The 23,596-nt window shown below is 40.2% G+C and overlaps 1 protein-coding gene across 2 annotated transcripts in view; it reads left to right on the forward strand.

The window, feature by feature from the left end:
* Window positions 1–1,189: 1,189 nt before the first annotated feature.
* The window catches only part of SMAD5 (SMAD family member 5), a 29,824-nt gene continuing 7,417 nt past the window's right edge, over window positions 1,190–23,596 (forward strand). The window contains exons 1-5 of one of the 2 annotated variants that reach the window (XM_054841726.1): window positions 1,190–1,449; window positions 19,240–19,847; window positions 21,061–21,312; window positions 22,504–22,623; window positions 23,252–23,473. In XM_054841726.1, the coding sequence (XP_054697701.1) occupies window positions 19,445–19,847; window positions 21,061–21,312; window positions 22,504–22,623; window positions 23,252–23,473 (997 nt within the window). In that variant the 5' untranslated portion in view covers window positions 1,190–1,449; window positions 19,240–19,444. Of the gene's footprint in view, window positions 1,450–9,343; window positions 9,514–19,239; window positions 19,848–21,060; window positions 21,313–22,503; window positions 22,624–23,251; window positions 23,474–23,596 lie in introns of those variants that run through there. The other variant, XM_054841727.1, reaches the window with a different exon arrangement.

Raw genomic sequence — 23,596 nt, forward strand, 5'->3', positions numbered from 1 at the left:
GCCACTCTTTGCTGCCTTTCTTTTGAGTAGTTACACCTTAGGAGACCATTACCTCCTTTCCCCTGGCAGATTATCCTCCCTGAGAAAGGTGGGAGATATTGCCCAGAGTCTTTCAGAAATCCAGGTGGAATCCATCAAGAGTATTATCTTCCTCACGCTCTGGTTGGATCCTTCAAAAAAATCCAGCAGTGGTCTGCAAAGCCTGACTTTCCTTCGACAAGCCATGCTCATCCTTCCCCACCGTGTGCCTTACGGGGGGGTGTCTGAACCCTCCTTCCTACTGTAGGCTCAAATCTTGCCAGACAGTTGGAGCTCTGGCAAGGGAACCCAAACTTGCAGTGTGAGGGAGACACAAGGTTTGAGAGGGTTGAGCTGATCGTTTAGACACAACCTTGGTCATCTTCATGAAGACCACCGGCTAATGATTAGACATAATCATAAGAATCTCATTATTTTAGTAAGAAATGCTTTGATTCTGCAAGCATCTAATTGCATGAATTTTATTTTCTGTTTTAAGTGGTTCTAGGGCGTGCAGCTGTCAGGCTGTTTCTATTAACTGGACTTTGAAACCTCTGTGAGCTCTCTTGTCAACAAGACGAATCAGTTTTTATTGTGTTTAGTTCAGTAGATTCACAGAGAACGATCCACCTTTTGCAGACTTAAACACTCATTTCTAAATGTTGCTCTCTATTTTTGCCATCGTTGTATATACAGAGTGAGTGGTAAAATGCCAATGTAGAAGGCCTGGTACAAAGATCATTCACATCTTATAAATGTATTTTTTTACATGAAAGCACCCTTATCCTAATTAAACTGTCCTGTTTTGGGGGGGGGGTGTGTGTGCATGTGCGCACAGACATACCACAAGAATGCCTTAAACGTGTGTATATCTATATTTATATGTATTTTACATTTATATACACATTTATATCCATTAAATGCATTCAGATTGTGAGCGTTCTTTTAGTGCAGAGAGACTTAATGCAAAGAGTCAATACACTGTGATTGTACTTGTTCCCATTTTGCAAACTAGATAACTTATTCACCGAAAGGGATCAGCCAGCTCTGGCAAAGCCAGGATTTACCCTGGCAAAGCGCTTTTCATCTACAGATTGTACGAAAGACACGGCACAAAAGATGGCTGCGTTGCATCGGACCAAAGAGCATTATTACAGGATGAAGGAAGGAAGCAAAAATAGACTTGACACACAAGTATTGCAGAAAGTTTCTAAAGTGGGAATTTGAATTCTCCGCAGGCAGCTCTGGGTGTGCTGCTGGGTGTGTTACCCGATCCGGTCCCCGCTCCCCGGCGGGCTGGGGACCCTCCGCACAGCGCTCCTCCCCAGCCGCCCTGCCGCCAGCATGAGAGAGAGAAATAGAAATCACTTGGAAGGGAACTAGTGAAAAAATAAAGGGTCAGAAAATGGAGCTGCAGTAATTTTCTGGAAGGTAAAGCTGCGTTCATTTGTTATTGGTGGTGGTTGGGTTTTTTTTTTCATGAGAGCCTGCCTGCCACTTAATTTAAGCTTTGAAGTACGTTATGCAGCAGAGGGAAGGAGATCTGCGGAGATGGCGTCACTTTATAAAAGTTTCCAGATTTTTACTGAGCTTCTTGTTTGTTTTCTTTTTTTTTTTTTTCTAGGGAGTTGGGGGGTGTTGTACTATTCGTAATGCAAGTGGGCGATGTGGCCGAGATCTAAATATACGCCTGTGAAAACAGAACCCCTGAGATAGTGACACCGATAGCAGAGGCTATTGTTAACTTCTGGGATTCCAATTAAATCCCACAATGTTAAATATTTATTTAATTACTGGATAAAGAGCAGGAATTCTCTCTGACTACACTAATGGAGTCAGAATAATGCAGTAAGGGAGAGGTTTTTTCTGCTACCCCCCCCCCCCCCCCCCACTTCCAAATCTAAACAGCTATAGGCAAGCACAGGCTGGAATATGAACATTAAAGGACAGACAGTTTCAGCTTTGTTTTAGGAGTTATATTTCAGTCGGGTAAGCAAACTATATTGCATGTATTTTTCCGTATCTTCAGCTCAATCCAAACATAACATTCCAAAGGATAAAATCTGTTACAAAATAAAACCGACTTCGTGACAGCTGAGCTTCTACGCAGAGTCTAAAAATTATCTAAAAGCGCCTCAAGAATCCTAAATGTCATTCCCAAGATGTGGTGAATTGTAATTAGGGTTGTGAACTATTTTAGTGACAGCGCCTTACATGGGGCCCAGCTAAGCAGCTGGAGCAAAAAAGTTTACGAACTTTTTATGTTTCCTTCACTGTGTGAAATATGAAGGTGTTTAGACAATAGCAATAACCCTAATTTATTTTGAATTTGCAAAAATGTAACCAAAATTGAAAATGTGCTGTTTGCCTTTTGATTTTTGTCCCTGTATTTCCTTTTAAAATACATGTCATAGGGCGGTGTTTAAAGAGTGGAAGAAATCAACAATAAAATAGTGAATGAAAAATAACATTATTATTATTATTATTATTATTAGCCCTATTTTGTGGTTGCCTCATCTTACTGGCTTCTCCAAAAAGTTTTCATTTTTGTTTTAGAAAATGATCCAGTTCCCTGTTTTCCTAACAAAAAGGAAAATACAATTTCTGCGGAAGTTTGGCAAAGAGAAGCAAATAGCTTGCAACATCCCGCCCAAAACTTGCACTACACTATGCCCAAAAGCCCTTTAATTTTATAATAGACATTATTACACTTGTTTACGCAGATCTTGATACTGTGGAGGAAATTATTAAACCCAAGTCTTTGGTCATGAGGGTGGAAGGTTGTGTCCCTAAGTGTGCCACAAAATTTAAATATAAGTTGTAGAGGCCCAGCATCCTGTAACTTGGGGACTCTGGTAGAAATACACCCAGAAGGAGAAAGTCAGGTCCTGTCGGTTCCTACCTGAGAAAGCTTTGCCATCACTAATTGTTTTGTGTTGTGAAATCCTGGGGTGATAAACTGCTGTTAGAAAGTTGGCTTGTGAGCAATTAAGTGTAGGTCTAGCTATTAAAACCTGATTTGTGAGTCATAGGCTACACTCATCTGTGTCTTCTCTCAAGATACCGATAAACTCACTGTCCTCTTCACTGGTCTAAGCCTAAAGTATCTGCATAATGAATGGAGCGAGATTTTAGCTATAGGCATTGTTCAGACATATATAGTGGGATGAATTACCTTTATCGTAATAGGTACAATTATTGTAACAGATCGCTTCTATTTCAAACTGTTCCTTTTTCCTTCCCTTTATTTCCAGAGGAAATGCTGGAGGATATGTATCTTTCTTCATTTAAAGTTTAAAGTACTGATTTTACTCATAAGCAAAAGTTTCCTTTTTGTTTTAATTTCTGTTTCAGAGTGTTTCTGTTTATTGTATCCAAGCTTCTCCATAGAGTGGGTGTAACCAGGAGAAGAATTTGGCCCATGGTGCGAGCTAAATTTTCAGTGCTTCCACTATTTAGAGCTCTGTTGCGCTAAAAATAGTTTTCCTGTGGTTTTGGCCATGGAGCCACAAATACAAGTTTTCAGTGCGCAGTTATTGTGGATGTTGGTCCCAACTATTGCTACAAGAAATGGAATTCCAGCTCGTGACTGTGTCAGCAGATGATTATGTTGAGTGTGAGGCTGCATGTTAGATCTCCTCGCTGTCCCCAAGCGAGAATGCGTCCCACCCGAACGCCAGTCGCTTCCAAAAGGGAGCATCAGGAGGCTGCGCTCGGGCTGGGGAGCGGAGACCCCTTGGAAAAACTGGGTCTATGCAGGCGATAATGTTGAAGAATACATCCAGAAGGCTCCGCGTCTGGCTAACAGTGTAGGACATTAAACAAGTAGTAGGGAAGGAAGTAAATCTTTAAGAAGAAAATAAGACACAATTTTGTTCATGGCTAATTTTGAGCAGAGTTTTCATAAAAGAAAAAAAACCTCATAGTGATCATGTGGTTATGGTACATGGAAGGAAGTTAACTGCGATGTTAGATTCATTCGTTTTCTGTACTGCCTCTTCTATGGTCCAGCTTCTCTGTTGTCCACAGGTATTTGGTTTGGTTGTTGCAGGCAGCTTTTAGGAGGCAGGGGCTATCTTTCTTCTGAGCTTAGTAGTGGGTGTCAGACTCCAGGAAGTGTTCTTACAACGTGAGGTCATATTCTGGAAATAGTTGAAAATCACTGATTTAGAAGAATGAGAATACTACATGTTTCTGTTCTGCTGATGTAATGGTGAGGGCAAGCTGGGGGATGGTCTAGAAAAACAGCCACACTGGAGGAATAGCCATTTAAAATTCTTTATCGTTTCCTCTGTGAGAGCAGTGTATTACTTTGTGTTAATCAGCTGGCATGTTTCTTCCATTCCTCCGGGAAGGTTTCCACCCCCGGCCCAAAAGCAGATCCACTTTAGCAGTACTCTGCCCTGACCAGACTCTGTCCACAGGTGTCAATGGAAGAGGGTTCACACTCTGATGTGGACTTGCGACGGTTCTCAGGCAAAAGCTTCTCTTATTCATTACTTCTTATAAGTCTTACTCCTCCTGCAGTGGCCTTTTTCAGGATTTTGCCTTTTTAATATGTTTTTCAGACATTTAGTTCTTGAATTGCCTGTTCAGTTTTGTACCCTTAGTTGACTCTCAGATCTGTTAAACTGGATATATCAGCCCCAATATATTCACAGTTTTATTCTGTAGAGTGTAAAAAGACATAGTGGAGTTGAACTTACAAAACCTTCACATGTCTGTTTTGAACATCTTCATAGATGCACCAGGATTCAGTTACATGCTTGATCTCTTTTATTCTTCCAGTCTAGGAAGAAAAGTTTGCAGCTTTAAACTTGCTGGGAAGTATATCTTTGGTTTGCCTTTCCCTCCCCTGGTCTGCAATTTCATGTTAATGTCTTATATGTGTAGCTTCAGGAAACAAGACTAATTCTTCTCTCCCTTTGTACTGGTGCATGAGTTGAGTCATGCAAGGTACCCCGAAGTGTGGCTGTAACCATAACAGGGTACATAATTTTATTCTCCTAGAATTCAAAGGCTGGGAGCCAGTGAGTGTAACTTCACAGGAGCCCACACCACCAGGGGCCTTGTAGATAAACACTTTTAATATATTTCCTCCAGACACTAAACATTTTTTTTTTCATTTTCTTACATACGTGATGCGACGTAAACAATGTTTGTATTGCGTTCTTGTTGTGAGGCAGCCACTTATCATCTATTGTGCTTGTTCTCAGCGTGCTGTAAATTGCGGGGGTATTTAAGAGGACCAAATGGTCAGAGCGAACGCCACCTCCCTTTCCACTTGCTGAACTCTGCTCAAACATAACACTGTTTTTCTGCCTCAAAAATATACGTAAAGGTATGTATAGTATGTTAGCCCCTCCTTAGCCTTTCCCACCCTGAAACTTTTAAAACAGGGATGGCATGTTCCTCTTTTCACTGCCAAAAAAAAATAAAATTCCTTTCTCACCATTTGCCCCTTCCCCCATTTCTCCTCAGCTGACAGCTGTGCGAGCGGAACTTTCTTGAGCTATCCTATCCATTCCCCCCAATTCTGCTTTTAAGCTAGATTTGGTTTAAATATCCAAGCCATCTTTCACACTACAGGAATTTTCTTAACATAGTTATAAAGTGGCTTTGCAAACTTTTATTATGGGTAGAGACATGGTAACTGTGGGTTTGGTTTGTTTTGTTTTTTAAATTTCTCGCTCCCCCCCCCCCCCCAGCAATTTAGAAAGTTGATAGGGAATGAAGTTGAACAATGCAGTCATTTTAGAAGTCACCAGAAGGCTGAAGTTTCATAATAAAGCAACTTTCTTCCAAGACCATTTCCTTATAATTCAAAGTCTATTTGATTTTCGAACTAATCATTTCTAACCAAAGATCTCATTAATACAGAGATCATATTCAAAATCTGGAGAGAAAAATCAAAATAATGTAATTTAAGATACTTGTTGAACTTCATGGTTGCTTCTCAACCATGCAAGGCCTGATGCAAATCGGTGGTAGTTCTTTTGTTGATTGTTTTGCACTTTGATCAGACTGTAAGGTTACAGCTGGCTCCAACATAAACATCTACAGTAGCGTTAGGTTAACGAGAAGGCAGTTTGCTGTCTTCGTTGCCATTGGACTGTGCGCAAAGGAATGTGAGACAGGTACTTGTACTTCAGTTGACTGTACAAGGCAGGACCAAATGTATAAACAAATGTATAAACCAGTTGTCTCTGCAGAATCTGAACACACAATAATTAAAACATTCAGGTAAGTAGAAGGTTGGGGAGTCATTTTTCCTTGGATTATCACGGCTGCATGTCTGTGTTGGAAAATCTAGGTTTGCCAATGCTAAAAGAGGATTGATGGTTCCATGAGTTGCAAAATTCATGAATTTGTGAAATCACGTGATTTCTGGAACCTGTGTTCAGGATGCCACGAGTCTCCTTGTTGCAAGCCTTCTGTTGAACTTGATATTAAAGTGGACCCACTGGAGCTGGGCTCTAGACACTTAAGTGATGGAAACCATGCATGAAGTAGAGAGTGGTGAAAGTGGTGTTAATTTTATTGTGACCTTAAGGATATATAGACTTGAATCATTAGACAGCAAATGTCATTTACTTTGGCTGTTACTCTGTCCCATTGACTAGATGGAGATAACTTGACTTTAGACATTTGGTCTTTGGCCATTCAACATTAGTCTGTGCCAAAATGGCAAAAAAAAAAAAAAGAGAACTGTTTTTCAGCCGGTAGGTCATCTTCATTATTCCCATACTCCAAAATAGCCTGTACATTGTGCTTAAGAATCACTGCTTGCTGAGGAGTCGTGTGCTGCAAGCAGACATGCCAAACTTGCCTGTAGTTTTAAATTGAGATCGTTTTGGAAAACTGAAGAGTTTTCCTTGTCCTCTCCCATACACTTCCATGCACACCTTCTGCTTTCCTCACCACTGGAACGCTAAAACCTCCACAGCAGGAAGCCCATCGGAGCTCTGCGCTGTAGCTTCATCTGACAACATACAACTGTTTTGTAACTTCTCAATAAGAGAACATTTTGTTTCATAGGGACATCGTGGCTGGCACACGAACAACACCTAAAATGCCTGCTGCCAATTTGTTGTTTGTTACTTGGTTTATTAATTAAGTTACACAAAAGATTTGGAAAAAGACCAACAGGGGTTTTTTTTGTCCCATATTTTGGACTGCCTGGCCAAAGTAGAACAATTGCTGGTGTAGAGATACATCGGAGTCCCCAAAGGTTACCTCTGTTCTGTGACTAAATTACACCAAAGCCTTGCTCCTTCACCGCTGTCCTGAACTTTAGTGGAGATATCCTGTTGGGCTATTAATTGACCTCTGTATAGATCTGATCAGAGTACACTGGTGCTAAAACGTTCTGTTTACATAAAAAATAATCAAGAGCCACATAGTTTTGAACCAGAAGAAAATTTCTTCAAGGCTTAAATATATTTGAAATTGAAACTACAGTTTGGCTCACTGGATATTTTTCCGTTTCTACAAACTTCACGTTGCTTTTTGGTTTGGGTTTTTTTTTTTGTTGGTTTGGTTTTTTGTTTGGTTTGGGGTTTTTTTGGGGGGTTTTTTTGGTAGATGTTTTACCCTTAATTTACACAAATAAAACACAGGGTTTCATGGGGTTTCTTTTACCTTAATTATATATGTATTTGCATATATACATTTATATGTATATATAAAATAATTTTTCATTACATTTGCTTATTCTTTTTTCCAAAAGGAATTTGTTTGATAGCAAGATTCAGTTGGCATGCCTGATGCAATTGGTATGCCAGATTTTTAACTGCTGCAAGATGGTGTACTTACACGTCCCACAACAGAGATGTATTTATGTACAAATTATGATTTTGCCCCATTTATCTGTTCCTACACGATATTTTTGCCAGAGGAACTCTTCTGTTGGAATTTCTGTAGTGGATCAGACTAGGATTCAGTTTAGTTCAGTTGTGTGTCTGAAACAGGCTCCGATCGGCCTCCTCTGAGGAAGACAGCCTTTGGGTTATGAAGTAATCTTCCTGTAGGAAAAGTTTCCTCTTAAAATTACTTTGTGGGCTGAAGTGCGAAATACTTTCCCCTAATTGTGGATGTTCCCGTTGCCCATATAAAGCTAAATTTCTCAATTCCATCAAAGTTTGGGCCTCAAAAGCACTTTGTGGCAAGCGGTTCCACCTGCTTGTGAACCGAGCAAAGAAGAGCAGAGCTGAATGCGGTTCAGCCTCCCACGCGCTGCTCTAAGGTATCTCCTCTTTTGTGAGGGAAACAAGACTTTGCCAGTCCTTCCCTACGATGAGAGGCCTTTGAACAGACAACTGATTTTTATTATAGATTTTAATGGAAGTAATGACATTCTTCAGATCTAGTGGAAATTCAGGTGTTTGGAGTTCCAAAAGTCACTTGTTCATTGAAGGCAATTTAAAAAATTAAAACGTTCTGACATCAAGTCATGGCGTAGAACCCAATTCTTCTTCCATTTACCTATCCATTTACTTAGTTAAAAATGACAAGAAACAAACAATTATGCCTGCAGTATGCTTAATCAAGGTCTGGTGGTGGTGTGGCACGTTGGAGGTGGTTTTGGCGTGGTACCTCACCTTCCCTCTGTGCTGTTCAAAAAACAGCTTTGAGGAAACCGTGGTCACTTCCATTTCACGCGATGAGGTCGATTGTGAGAAAAGTAGGAGTTTGTCCATACCACCATTACACACAGCATGAAAATCCTCAACCGTACAGTCCCGTTTAGAGTCATTCCTAACACCGCTACCAGGTTTTCTTGAAGCTTTGTGGTTTTAGTAACTTACTACAAGATGCAGCCATCGGAAGCACCTGAGCTGCCCCTCGGCACTGTGGCTAAAACCCAGTGACACCAAACAGCCCCAAGCGCAAGGGCCGCGGCCGGCGGGACGGTGTCAGCCGCCAGGAAGGCAGCACACGGTACCGGCGGGACAGAGCGCTGGATCTCAGCCCCAGCTGCGCGCCGGGCACCGCAGCGAGGCCTTGGCCCTCCGGCTGCCATGAGGACCCTGGGCAGGCCCGGTCGGCGGCGTTCCGTGTCAGGGGGGCACCGCAGGACCGCGCTCAGCTCGAGGACGCTTTTCTATTCCTCCGTCTTGGGGTAAATTACTTTTTCGACAACAAAGCCGAAACACCTCGGGTTTTTATGTATTTCACTTTCTCTCGCGGCTACAGCTTTCATTCCGCGGCGGCCCCTCAGCCCGCCCGGCCGGGCCCCTCCCGCCGCGTCCGCTTCCTCCCGGCGGCTCTGCGCATGCGCGGCCCCCAGGATCCCGCCCGCGTGCTCCCCCCGCCCCTCGCCTACATCCGGGTCCCGGCGCTGGCCCCGCCGGCGCCGCCGCGCCGCTGTCCCCTCCGCGGGCTCCCAATAAAGTTTTGTTGCGAGCGGGCGGCCGCGGCCCAGCCGGCGCCTCCAGCCTAACGGACACCCGCCTCGTACCGCCGCGGCGGGGAGGCCGCCTCGCTCCGTGCCGGGTGGGTTGGGGCGGCCCGGAGGGGTGGTGGGGGGTGTCGGGTCGGGGGTGGGGGGGGGAGCGGCGCCTCCTCAGCGCCGAGTGGAGTCGGGGCGCTGCGGTTCGGGTTCCCGGGGAGGAGGAGAAGAAGGAGGTGGGGGGCGAAACGGGCCCTTTCGGAAACTTGGAGGGGCCGAGGCCTCCCCTGGCCGCGCGGGCCCGGGGGTGACAGGCTTTGGGTCGGGCCGGGCCGGGGGCTGCCCGGGGGGGCGGGCGGCGGCGGGAGGGGGGAGGGGGCCGGTGAGCGGCGTGTGGAGGAGGAGGAGGAAGGAGCAGCCCCGGGAGGGAGAGGGGAGCGCAGGACCGCGCTGCTAGGCTGTTAAAACACGCTTCGTGCTGATAAAAATAAGTCTGTGCACGTAACTGTAGGAGCAAACTGTTGCAATGCTAATAAGAGGCTCGGTGGTTTATGTTTCTTTCTCTTTTTTTTTTTTTTTCTTTTTTGAGACGAGTTGCTCCGCTCCCAACTGCCTTAAGGCCTGACCGACCGAAGGGGAGGGTAACAAACCCGCATGTTTCAGATCCGTGGGTACAGAGGCGATGTTAGGGCACACACGCTTGTCCACCTTGGCCTTTCTTGCGTGTATCCAGCACTGACAGCTGCCTGACAACAGATGGACCGCTTAAGTGATTTAGAATGGCAATTTTTGTTTTCTGCGGGTTGTAAACTTAATAGAGGAAATATGGTCGTGCGGTTAAAAGCACAAGACTGGAAATCAAGTGATCTGTGCTCTGTTCCAGTTGTGTAGTTTCTGATGTGACTTTAAGCTATTTAAATCAAGTTATTTCTCAGTAAAATACGGTAGGGAAGAACTGATTCGGTAATTGTTGAATATATTATTGAGTAGGTTCAGTAATAGTTGTTGAATCTTTTGGTGGAATCTGTAGGGATTTAGAGATTTTAGTCATTGAATGACTTGGACTCCTTTAACAAAACCCCAAAGGAATAACTGTCAAAATTTGCATCAGCCTGTAAGTTTTGCCTTGTCGTGGGAAATTAGATTGTCAGTACATGATGGGTTTAGATGAAATCTCTTGCTGGTTTTCATTCCTCTGTTAATTTCAAATAATTTACCTGCTATGAGTGGCTTTAAAATACTGAAAACTGAAAAGAGCGTTGTTCGTTGCACATCTCAGTTATGGAAGTTCTGCAGAGAATATCTTTCTGATGTTCTGAGGAATCACAGAATTTGATTTAAGCAAAGGGAGGAGAAAAAAAAAAGGTGCAAACACACTATTGCAGTCATGTGCCCGTGCTCATTAAAAGCTGTAATGCTTTATGAAGTTGGCAGCTGGTGGTAGTGGAAGTTAATAGAAGCAGCAAATAACTTAATTGAAGATGTTTCATAATTAGTGTGTTGTAACTTTTGAGAGTGCCCTGTCTGTGCAGGGTGCTGTTGGATTTAATGTCTTAATCCTGACTGTTCGATAGTGGGTTATTCTTACCTCTGATAGTAAAATTTTGTTCACTTGGCCTTGAAATTACTGCTAAGTGCTAGTACTTATTTTTGCAAAACAAGACAAAACCCCAGCAAACCTTATGCTTTTTGGGGTACTTGCCTTTGTCAAACCTTTCTTTTCCTTTCAAATGTGGAGAAAATACACTTGAGGGAGGAATTTCCTTTTTTTTCCCCTAAAGAAAGCTTTCCTAGTGAAAGCCCAAGATGGACAGTCATGATGGGGGTGGGAAATGGGAAAGGAGGAAGAGAGGCTTCCTCTGCACTTCTTTCTCTTGATGACAAAAGATCACAACTGCTTACAGCTGTGGTGGGTGTTTTTTGTTTGAGGTTTGGAGTTTTAACCTCTGATGGAACTATAGTTGTGGACCCTGTGCTACTTGGTTCTTGTTACAAAGTCAGATTTTTCATCTTGCACCTTGAGTGGGTGAGCTGTGCAGAGTTTTCATGATGATAGAATGTTATCTGAGCTGGAAGAAATTCTGTCTTTAAAGATGGAGTGCTTGTGCTCTGTTAAGTGTCGTGTATATTTTTAAGTTTATTTGAATTATGTTGTGCTCTTTAATATTCCAGAGGACACTTTTAATTTCAGAAAAATGTCCTCTATTTTCTCTAAAGAAAACTCTAAAAACTCTTTTGTTACTCTTGGCTGAATTATATACCTGCAAAAATACTGCTATGGCAATTCTGTGCAAGTCCCTCTTTCTTGCTTCCTTGCCAGTTAAATTTTTCATGTTGATTAAAATGCAGCTTTCTTCTAATGTCTATGATAGATTTGCTGAAATTAATTTTGAAGTTGTAATGTTTATTCTTTAAAGATCTTTTGATGATTTTTTTTTTATAGCAACAGGTAAGGAGAGCAGCTTGTGCTCAGAATGAAAAGACTTGTGTGAGCTGAGAACACTTCAGATATTGCTAACGTTGATACACAGCTCATTAAAGGCAAGTTGAACAGTAATTTAAGACTCTTGCAGTTATCGTTAGTCACAGCGTGAATTTCTGCGCTGTTTTCTGGAAGCCTTTTGAGCCGTGTTCCTGTGACCACGTAGAAAAGTTTGGCTGGCACTTCAGCGTGCTTGACTAGTGTGGGTTGGCAAGGTGCAGAACGCCGCCTGCCAAGTCTGTATCCCTACTGACCTACCACCAAGGTTGAGCCTGCCAGGACTGTCATCCTTGACAGAGGATCTTTGTCAGAATCGCTGCTACTGATCCACCAACTATGAGGTAGTGTCTCTGAATTCTGGGTCAGTGGATGTCACAAACTGACAAATTTAGAATACTTTGCCATTCATTCATTCTGTGCAAGGGGAAAAAAAGCTGGCTGAATTACTATTGTCAGTGTTCCCTCCAAATCCTGTAGCTTTTGTAAACTCGTCACAGTCTTAATGCAATTCAGTCGGAGTGGAAGTGTATACACATGCACATGTATACATCTTTATTTTTCTTCCCCTCTTTTAAAGCTTTATGAAAGCGTACAGTCCTTTCTTTCAGGTTACATTTTTTGTTGCCAATTCACATTTTTAGTGGCAGTATTTAGGATCTTACTCTTTAATGAAGGTCTTGGATATGAGGCTTTGTCCAGCTTGTTAATCTTTTAACATACTTTGGGGTTTGTGAAAACTATAAGATGTCCTTTATTTTCCCTTTTTTTTCCTCCAGGTGTAGGACTAAGGTCATTCCTAATCACCCACTTTGTTGTCCATGTCCTACCAAAGGAGGCATAGGCTTTTGTTTTCATGTTTAGTGAAATTGAGTGATGCTCTTGTATATAATTTTAATTATAAAAGAAATGGATTCTAACTTGTAGTTATCTGCTGTGGTTAGAGTAGATCTTAAATAACCTTAAAAACATGAGGCAGTTTCAGGGCTGACTTTCAGCTGTGCTGACTGCTGTTGATGATGGCATTTTTCAGCATAATGCTTCTGTTGGAAAGTGCCAATTAACTGAAACAGAAGTGTGAGAAAATATGTGGTTCTGACAAAACACTTAAGGGAGAGAGATTTTGGTTTTAAGACGGAATTTGTAGTTTTTGAGAACGTCTACAAAAGCTAATTGCTCAGTAATTAGAGCAGTTGCAGACACCAGGGCCACGTGAGTGTTGTATTTTTGTGTTCTAAGTGGATGCCTTAAGAAATAGATACTAACTTTTTTAGGCTTGGGAAGTTTTTGGGTTTTCTCCCTCTCTCTCCCCTCCCCTGTATCACAGTTAAACTCAAGTTTTGCCATGATGCAAAAGAAATTTAAAACTTTCTTTTCTTTGATTACACTCTTTCTGAGGTTTTCTTGGCATCAGTTGGAAGTGAGGGTGCTTTTGAAATGCAGTGGAGCTCTATTGGTAAACTCTTTCTGACTGGACCTTTTTTGTGATATAGATCGTTATAATTTTTTTTTAATAGTAATTTTTGGGAAGACTTTAAGAAAAAACAGAAGCATCACTTTTTCTATCTGAGCTATATGTTTTTTATGATTCCACTTCTTCCATGTACAGTGTATTACTTGCTGCTCATGCTTGGCCTCAGAGTTTTTGTTATGTTTCTTTTAAGAGAGTGCTGGTTAAATACTTCTCAGCTGACAGAGTTAAACGCTTCAGTTTGGTTTTTTTTTAAGCTGTGTTAGATGATGTACAGATGTGGAAATGAAAAGAAGAAGTATTGTGTGAGAAAGCCATGTCTGAAGTTGTCAATAGATATTTTTTTTTTTTTTGGAGAGCAGTCATGGTTAGTAAAACTTTCAAAGATAGCAGACAATTCTTTTCTGTTCATGTTTACATGTATTATTAGTTAGAATATATTGCCTTACAAGGCATGTTTGAAGCAAAGAAATCTAGTGCTAGTGTAAAAGCATTTATCATAGGTTTTTGTTAGCTGGATGTGCGTTTGGATATGCAAGCCCGGTTCTGATGAAAATACCACAAGTTCCTTTTTGATATCGTTTATAAAATCTCCTTTCAGCTTTTACTTACCCTTCAGGGGAGGAGGGGGAAAAATTAGTTCTGTCATTGATGATATTCATCATGGCTAAGATGTTGCACAGGATAATTGAAGAAAAATCTTTTCTGTTGAGAGGCTATGGCAATGGTATGGAATATGTAGGCCCTTCAAGTTTATTACCCAAGGTTTTTAACCTCTTCGTAACCTTAGGATTTATTTTATGCTTGATGTGTATGGAAAAACTGTGGAGCTAACATTTCTTCTACATTTATCCTGAAGAAGATGTTCTAATGTGTGCCATTGCGTGGGACCGTATGCTAGGCTGCAATGTAAGATGTGGACTTGGGAAAATGATAATAAAACCCAAGCACAATCCTGTGCAATTCCTGTCAGGAAATTTAGAAGGAAAGAAGGACCATAATAAAACCAGCTGAAATTGATGTGTGAGGTTGTAGTTTTAGATAGTTGTAAAGAAAATATTTATAACTGAATATAGCACAATATGCAGTAATATACTGGAATTGAGTTTCTGTATGAATATGTAATAGATTGTGGGTATGGGGTCAAAATACTTGAGCATTTCTGAGTTTGAAGGGGCAATAAAGTTAAGCACAAGAGCTGACTGCAAAACACAGTTTTAACTGCAAATCTGCAGCAACTCTAATAAACTACCAATTGTGTAGCTACTTATAAGTGGTTGTTTGTTTATGTTATGAAATTGAGTCTCAAAGCAGCTTCTAATCATGAACAGTGAAGTTCCTTATTTCAGATTGGGTATGATGCTACAGGAAGCTTTCTTAATTTGCAAACAAGTAAATTAGGCAGGAAGAGAACAGTGCTTGTACGTTTGCAATACAAGCTTAGTATTGGCAGTAGGAAAGGATGAGGATTCTGTAGTTGTTACCCATTTTATTCTTATGCTTGTGACAAGCATCATGCATTGCCATGCTGCTTGGGTTGATGGGTTGCTTGGTTAATGGTACATTAAATTTAGATTTTGCAGGTGGGAAATTAGTTTGGAATCTATGGCAGAACATGTTACGTAAAAGCTGCATCTTGTTGAAATAAATACACCGTATGTAATTTGATATTGATCCGTTCTGCTGTGAGTCCTGCTCAGGCCCTTTTAGCCACTAGATTCCTTGATAGCGAATCAAATTAATCTGCTAAACTTGCCAGTTTAATATAGTAGGCTAAGAAAATCTCAGAAGACGAACCAAAAGGTAGTTGAGTTGCTTAGTATTTGTGATGGTAGGTGAAAGGTGGTCTGTTTCTCCCGTCTTCACAAATAAAATGCAATTTGTAAGTTCTGCTGTTAGCCAACTTTGTTTATATCTAGCTGGCTTGATGAGGTATTAAGAAGGGGTTCAAACAATGGACCTGTTCACACCACTGGTTTCCTTCCATTTGCTGTAGTCGTTATCAAGAACTTTAAACGTATAAATAATGCATGCCCCAAAGTCTAATTTTGATACAGCGATTACTTCCTTTTATACTCGCCCATTAAAAGCCCCCTCGTGCTACCCCATGCAATGCATTACACTCACTCTTTAAAGAGTGTTTGTGGCTGTTTTGTTTTTTTTTTTAATATAATAGCACGTTTTTCAGCTGATTTTCTCTTGTTGCTCAGCTGAAAAGTTATTTAATAAAAGAAGGTAATGCATAATAGACCCTCAGCCTCTTAAGGAAGTTTAAGAAAGCTTTTTTCCCCCATGGAAGTTGTTACCAACTACGTCTAGAGGTGTAACACTACGAGTGATTTGTGCAACACTGTGAATGAAAATGTGACTCTTTAAAGCATTTGTTTCTGTACTCAAATCTTAGTGAAGTACTGTTGTACTGCAATCACAGCTCATAACACACACTTTTAAAGCCTTGGAAGAAATTGATTGTAAATATAGATGATCTGGTGAAGCTGTTCCTAGCAGATGCCGTGATTACTTCGAAACCTTTCAAAAAATTAGATGCTGAAATTACAGGAAATGCAAGTAAATGTTCTAAATGTGGTTTATGCCACTCATTCAGAAATTTTAAAACCATACAAGAGTTGCAGTTTCGACATGAAAATGTTTGGTTTCTACATAAATGCCTGAACCTACTGCTTTGTGACCTTAAATAGCTCCAAAGAAGGAAACACTTACTGTACAAATAATTCATGAAGCTTTTTAATTCTACTTTGTTTTCTTAAGAAAAAAGCAAAAGCTGTAAGCCATCAGTATTTTTGCTTTCCAAAATGAACTTCCGAAAGGCCTGTAACAAGATAAATTCAGTGGCATTTGTACTTCTCAAAGTCTATTAGTAGTTTGTTGTAGCATTTCTTTTTTTTTTGCCCTTGCTTTTCTTGAACAGGTAAAAATACGCTTCATCAGAAGAGTCTTGAAAGCCTCATGGGTGGCCAGAATGGATTTACAGTAAATGCTATTAGAGTTTTCAACTTCAACAGTCTCATTTTTCAGTGGTTACAGTACAGGCACGTATGTGGAAACTTTTTTGAATAAGTTGAAATAGTTTTGATCAAATCTGTTACAATGCTCCTGGAATACTTGCTCTACTAGGTTTTGGTTTTGTTGATAGGTATTCAGACTATAGTAAAATTTTTAGAGTTGATTATGTTACTTACTCCAAGCAGATTATTTCTAAAATCATAGTTTGTAGGACAGAGTCTTTTATCAAAATTCTCTTGATGCTTGCCCTATAAATAATAGTTACTGCAAAGCATCATTTTAGTAGAACTGTTCCAGCTTTCTTTGCTTTTAGTTAGCTTGTTTATTCCATGAGCATACTTGTGGGTAAATGATGTTGAAATGATACACAACCAGTAAAATTTCATTCCTAGTTTCTGCATATTACTGTGTTCAAAATACTAAAAAAAAAGAAAAAAACCCCATACTGTACTTGATCATAGAATAGAATCATAGATCTGTAAACTCAATTGCATAATATAGATAGAACAGCTGTAATGGAATAGATCAAAGTGGCAACAGCCAAGAGGTGTTTCTTGAAATCTCTTCTGAGCTCGACTTAACTATAGGAATTTCTAGTGTATGTTCTGCCTTGATTCTTAAGATTCTTTGAAAGCATAGCCGAGAAACAGAAATAGAACTTTCTAATTGTCTTCTTGCTGGTCTGAGATTCTAGGTGGGTTCATTTCCTTTTTTAGGGGTGTGAGCAACTGCTGATATCTTACAGCTATTGAATGTACACAAGGCTTGGAAGTAAGTTAATTGCAACTGTAAACAGCTTTTACTTTTTAGAACACTAAACTTTTATCCTCAGTAAAGAGAATAAATTTAGTCTGTGTTCTTGGCTAAGTTTATCTCCCTTTATGTATTTCCTGTTACTTTGAAGGGTGCGAAGGTTCTCGTGTAATAGTTCTAGGGAACTAAATTTATACTTAAAGTGCAGACCTGTCCTTATTTCTGAAGATATAAGGTGATATAAAATTGCTTTTTTCTTTTTTCTTTTTGCAATACCCTCTTCTAAGGACTTACTGAAGCAGTGAGATACTTTTGTTCTTTTAATGTCTTCTTTTAATTTTGTTTTTTATGAGAGCTTAGGAAGAAAGATCTTCAAACAGTTTTTCTGTTTGTTTTGCTTTTCCCAGTTTTTTCCATATTACTGAAACAAAGCTGAATAATCAAAGTAGCAGCAATGGGATTAAGCTACTGTGTGAAATAAATTGATTTTTTTTTTCTTGTAAAGGGTGTTTATAAGTTTTTTTAACTTACACTCTTTGTAGTTGAGTGTCCTTGGGTCTGTTCCCTGCTTTCCTCACCTTCCACCTCCCCAGTAGAAAATCTGGCATGATTACATGTGGGACACTACAAATGCTTTGTCTAGGGATGTTTGCTGTACCTTTGGCTGATGATGCTTAATATATGGTTCTGTTATAGGAAAGTACCTATCCGTGTGTCTGACTGAGCTTGCAAATGTGCCTAGACACTTAAAAAAGCCTTATCAGATGACTTTTAATCAAAGATGGGAGGAAAAAAGATCCCCTTGATTAAAGGTAGCAATCTAAGAGAACAAGGACAGAGGTACTTAAATCTTGCTCCCCACCACCACCACCTTTTTCTCTTATGTGCAGATTTGGTGTCTGGGGTATGTTAGGTGTTCTACTTCACCACGGTTTATGAAAAGTTGAGAGACAATGTTGTTTGGCAGTCTCTGTAGCAAGAAAGGAAGCATCTTTTGTTATTGGCATCCTTTCTCTTAGCTCTGCTCTTGCTTTTTGCCAGCTGCTCATTGTCTATACTTGCTTATTTAGTATTCACAAGGGATTTTACAAGTTCTTATCAGTTCGTTGCCACAGCACATCATTTCCTCTTGTCATCGTTACTCCTTAAATTGGTGGGGGGAGGATTTGCTTTAGAGCTGATGAGTGGTAGAAAACACAAAACACCACCATTCACCAGCGGTGTTTGAGTTGCACAGTGTTGTTCTCCTCTCCTTTCTGAGGCAGTTTGTAGTAAAGGTCACGTTTCTAGTAATTACTTCGCCTTGCCTTTCTCCCCCCTGTCTTTTTCTGGGGAAAACAACTTTTTTTTTTTTTTTTTTGCCAAAGGCTAAAAATATCCAGTGCTTCAAATATTCTTCTTAAAAGATATAAGGAAGTGCAGCATAAAAATAGCTACAGTTGAAAAGGTTGACCACCTTTCTGAGTGGCTGGGGAGGGGTTGATTTGAGGTTTTTATGGGGTTTTTATTTTAATTGCTTTTCTCTGTTATCTACAGTTTCTTCCTCGTGGTTTTTTTTTTTAAAAAAAAAACAACCAAAAAACCAGGGTACCTAATTAGAGCTCAAGAACAAGTAGATGCTTTAGTATTTTCTCCTTTTGGGAAATAAAGATCCTTTTGAGAAGCTTAGTACTTCTGTACAGTTCTGGCTGTGGAACTACTGGTTCCACCATGTCTTTTCCCTGTTTCTTCACAGCAAGTTTAAGTCTTCTGGTGAAGCACTGTGACAGGGATATAATACCAGTTTTAAAGCATATTCCCCAAGCCTGCCTTCTGAAGGAAACTCATGGATTTAAGGAACATAGTTAAGAGAAGCCATGCTGTCCCTTTGGTCCCTTGAATGTCCTTTTTTCCACTGGTCAGTAATGCAAGAACTGGGGACTCTGATCGCATTTTACTTTATTTAGCTTTGGGGTGAGGTCCTAGTACTTCTGGATTTTGTTTTGAAATAAAATCAGGTGCAATGGCTAGGGTTGAAGCAGGCATTCTTTTAGTATCTACCTTTTTGTTTTACCACATTCTTTACTTGTTTACTAATTACTTGTTAACTTATCTTTTTAATAGAAGTAAATTGGAGGAATCGATCGTTATTTTTGATGTGAAGACTTCACCACTGACATCTGTATGTTCATTTGTCAGCCTCCAAGAAATAACACAGCTCATCAGTGGCAATAACTGCTTTTTGGTATACACTGACATTTATTTGAAAAAACAAATAAAAAACCCCCAACAGACAAAACCCAACAAACCTTTTGAAGACTTGTGTCAAATGACGTCAATGGCCAGTTTGTTCTCCTTTACTAGCCCAGCTGTAAAGCGTCTGTTGGGCTGGAAACAAGGAGATGAAGAGGAAAAATGGGCAGAAAAAGCTGTTGATGCTTTGGTAAAAAAGCTGAAAAAGAAAAAAGGTGCTATGGAAGAACTGGAGAAAGCCTTGAGCAGTCCAGGACAGCCCAGCAAGTGTGTTACTATCCCCCGCTCTTTAGATGGACGACTTCAGGTTTCTCACAGAAAAGGCCTTCCCCATGTAATTTACTGCCGTGTTTGGCGTTGGCCTGATCTACAAAGCCATCACGAGCTGAAGCCATTGGATATTTGTGAGTTTCCTTTTGGATCTAAACAGAAGGAAGTCTGCATCAATCCATACCACTATAAGAGGGTGGAGAGCCCAGGTATGTTTGAACATGACTGTCTAAAAACTGAATGAAATCTCCATTAACCTCCCTTGTCACTCACTGCTCCTCCTCCAGAACTAGATAAGAAATTTCATTTGGTGTATGGGGTAGTTTGGAAGAGGAATGATCAAAGTGTAGTTTCCTGGTGTTGGGGAGATGTGTTGTCCATTCTGTACTAGCTGGGTTTTTTTGTGGTAAATCACACTTCCCACAGATCTTCTAAGCCTGCTACCCTTAAAAGTTAGTGGCAAAGTCCTCATAAGAAAATAGGAAAGCAGTAATCAAAAGACTTCAGTTTCTCTGAGAAACTTGCTTAAAAATCTCAGTCCTTGCAAGGAGGTTGGTAGCCTTCTTTCAGTGGCTTAATATTTCATCAGTGAGTGACATGAATTGAGGGGATTAAAAAAAAAAAATAAATTCTAGTGTACAATGTTCCCCACTTGACTTCCCACTAGCAGGCAGCAGAGCTGAACAGAACGAATAGTGGTCATCAGTTAGAGCAAGGTACGTAGCAAATTTATGTCAGCTAGCAAGGCTGCTGCTAAGGCATGTTGCCATGGGAGAAGGTGAGGATTGTGGTTATGAGTAGGAGAGATGAAGTAGGCTGCTCTGGAAAGTATAGTGAAAAGTTGCTTCTGTTGTTCCACAAAATGGTTGTAACGCTACTGCAAGCGGCTGTAGTGCTCAAGTGCTTTGCTGTAGCACTTGAATTCCAGGCTCCAGCACTCTTGAATTTAAAAGTTAAAATTCCAGCTTAGTGGTAGTTATAGTATAGATTTTGTTTATCTTCAGTGAAAAAGAATGCATGTAACTATATAGTTTGACTACAGTAACATAGATTGTATGTCCGTTTTCACTGATTTGATAATGTATGCATACAGTGAGCCTTGCATTTCTAAATCAGTACCTTGGTATGTGTCATATGTGGACTATTATTTTGTTTGTTTTTTTTAAAAAAGGTCTGTTTCCAGTTGCATGAAATACAAGTGGATTTCTGCTCTAATTTTTGTGAGAGTAAAGTTTGAGTTTTCCATGAAGCCTAATGTAAAATAATGAAAGAGACAGGATAGGATAAAGGCATGACAGATGAATCCCCGACTCCTCTTTCTGCTCCAAGTGTTGAAATTGCCATGAGCGCATTATTTATATCTCTTTCTTTCTATCTCAGTTTTTAATCTAAGTTTCCCTGTGTTTTGTTTGTTTTTTTCAGTTCTACCTCCAGTGTTAGTGCCTAGACATAGTGAATTCAATCCACAGCACAGTCTACTAGTTCAGTTCAGGAACCTAAGCCACAATGAACCACATATGCCACACAATGCGACATTTCCAGATTCTTTCCAGCAACCCAACAGCACTCCATTTTCCATTTCACCAAACAGTCCCTATCCACCTTCTCCAGCCAGCAGCACTTACCCAAGCTCCCCAGCTAGCTCTGGACCATCCAGTCCGTTTCAGCTACCGGGTAAGTACTGCCTAAAAGTCAAATTAATAAAAATAATTGTAGTGTCACATACTGTTGTGATTTACTACCTCAGGAATTTGTGATACTTGCAATAAATTGCTTTTCCATTTGCATTTTAGGGGATTTTCTTCCTGGTTTTGTCACCAGAGTTAGTTGTTACGGTTTCATTTTTCCAAAGGTTTTTTGTCAGGGATACAGTGGTAGTGAGTTATTTTGCACAGCTTCGGTGTAGAATAACTGATGCATACTTTAGAAGAATATCTAGCAACGAAAAAGCAGATTTAAGAGTCTGAGCAAGAAGTTTATTGATGTCTTTCTCTGAATAAAGACACTTACATGTGGTATTTAACTGGAAAAAAAAAAGGCAAGTTTTTGATAGGAACTTAACCAATTTGAATGAAAATAGGGGAAAAAACAACAATAGGGGCAAAGAAAAGAAGCCTTATCGACTCTGGTTATTGGTGTGGCTTCTAAAGTCAAGAAGTTAGTAGATTAAAGAATTTATTTTCCCAGTAGCTCAGTGGCCTCACCTTTGTTCTTTCTGGTTGCCCAGTGCTGCAAAAAGAGTGGGGTATCCCTCTTGGATAAGTATGGTGATCACTGGGATGGATGCATTAATGGTGTCGGGAGGGAATTCCTGAAATGGGGGATAATAGCGGGTTGGTACCCTGACTACTGTGCTGCGTGGAAGGATGCAGAGATCCAAGCTTTTATAATGAACTCAGCCTACAGAAGCAGCAACCCCCCCCGCCCCCCTCCCGGTTTAGGCCTTCGCTATGCTACGGCAAATAAAGTTATTTCTTCTACTATGTTCTTATTAAATGTGGAGAAGACAGTAGGCAAGAAAGCTAATGGCTGTGTGCAAAGAGTGGGAACTATAGTCGTCTTGTCCAGCTGTAGGAGTGCAGTTAAAGGAAAAAAAAAAAGGCAAAAAGAAAAAAGCACATCTCTTAGTTTTTCTCAAGTGTCCAGTCTTGTTATTAGTCCCATAGGTAAGAATCCAACTGTTGAAGGAGTTTACAGTAAAGACAGCTGGCTGGGTTGTCTTCAGGTTACTTTGAAAATGGGTCCAAATGTTTTAATGTCTCCTTGTTCAAGAGTGTATTTTGTGTGTTTACAACTGTAGAATGAATAAATATTCTAAATTGTTGAGGTTTATTCTTGTTTGTTCTTATTTTTTCATGTTTGTAGCTGATACTCCACCTCCGGCATATATGCCCCCTGATGATCAAATGGGGCAGGATAATTCTCAGTCTATGGACACAAGCAATACAATGATCCCTCAAATCATGCCAAATATATCTACCAGAGGTAAGTTGTATAGTATGGTGTAAAATTGACATAATTTGGCTTATTACAACTCGTGACAAAATTGAATGAGTAACTTCAAATGGCACAGTAAACCTTGTTGATAAGTGGAAGCAGTCCTCCAAGGCAAATTGGGGCTGTAACGGAATTGAGAAATAAAATTTGTCTTGCTTCTTTGCATCTCTTGCTTTTAAAGCCTCAGGTGCATAGTATGGCTTACAAAAAGTTGAACGTTTTTAATTTCTCAGAGTTAGTCTTTTCTGCTACCTTTGCCTGCTGTTGGAATTGTATATGCACAGAAGCTCTGAAAATGGGAGTCCCCCCCCCAAAAAAAAGTTATAATTGGTAAAAGTGGACAGAAGAATAATGTTTCACCTGATATCGGCATCATTTATAATTCTCGTGTAGTTTTTTTGTTTCAGACTTAAAATAGGAAAATAATTTTAAAATCACTGGACTAGCTAAAATGCATGAAAGTGAAGATCATTAAGATCTTAATCAGCACAGTTCTTGCCCATCATAACTAAAAGCTTACTCAACAGTTATCTGTTGATATTTTAGAAGGCCTGCTTTACACTTTAATATTTTAATGCTTAATGTAAACTGGTATTTCCATTTTGCTTATTTTCAGATGTTCAGCCCGTTGCCTATGAAGAACCCAAACACTGGTGTTCGATTGTGTATTATGAATTAAATAATCGTGTTGGCGAGGCTTTTCATGCATCTTCTACAAGCGTCTTAGTAGATGGGTTTACAGATCCCTCCAATAATAAAAACAGGTTCTGCTTAGGTTTGCTCTCAAATGTTAATCGCAACTCAACAATTGAGAACACTAGACGACATATTGGAAAAGGTAAAGCTTAGTTGTGTTACGCGTGATTAAGAAGCTAAGTCCTTGTTTTTATTTCAACTTAAATATTACCTCTTCCTTACCAAACTATATTGTCATAGGGGCTTGTTTGTTACGGTTAATGAT

This window comes from Grus americana, chromosome 14 (assembly GCF_028858705.1).
Source record: "Grus americana isolate bGruAme1 chromosome 14, bGruAme1.mat, whole genome shotgun sequence".
NCBI lineage: Eukaryota > Metazoa > Chordata > Aves > Gruiformes > Gruidae > Grus > Grus americana.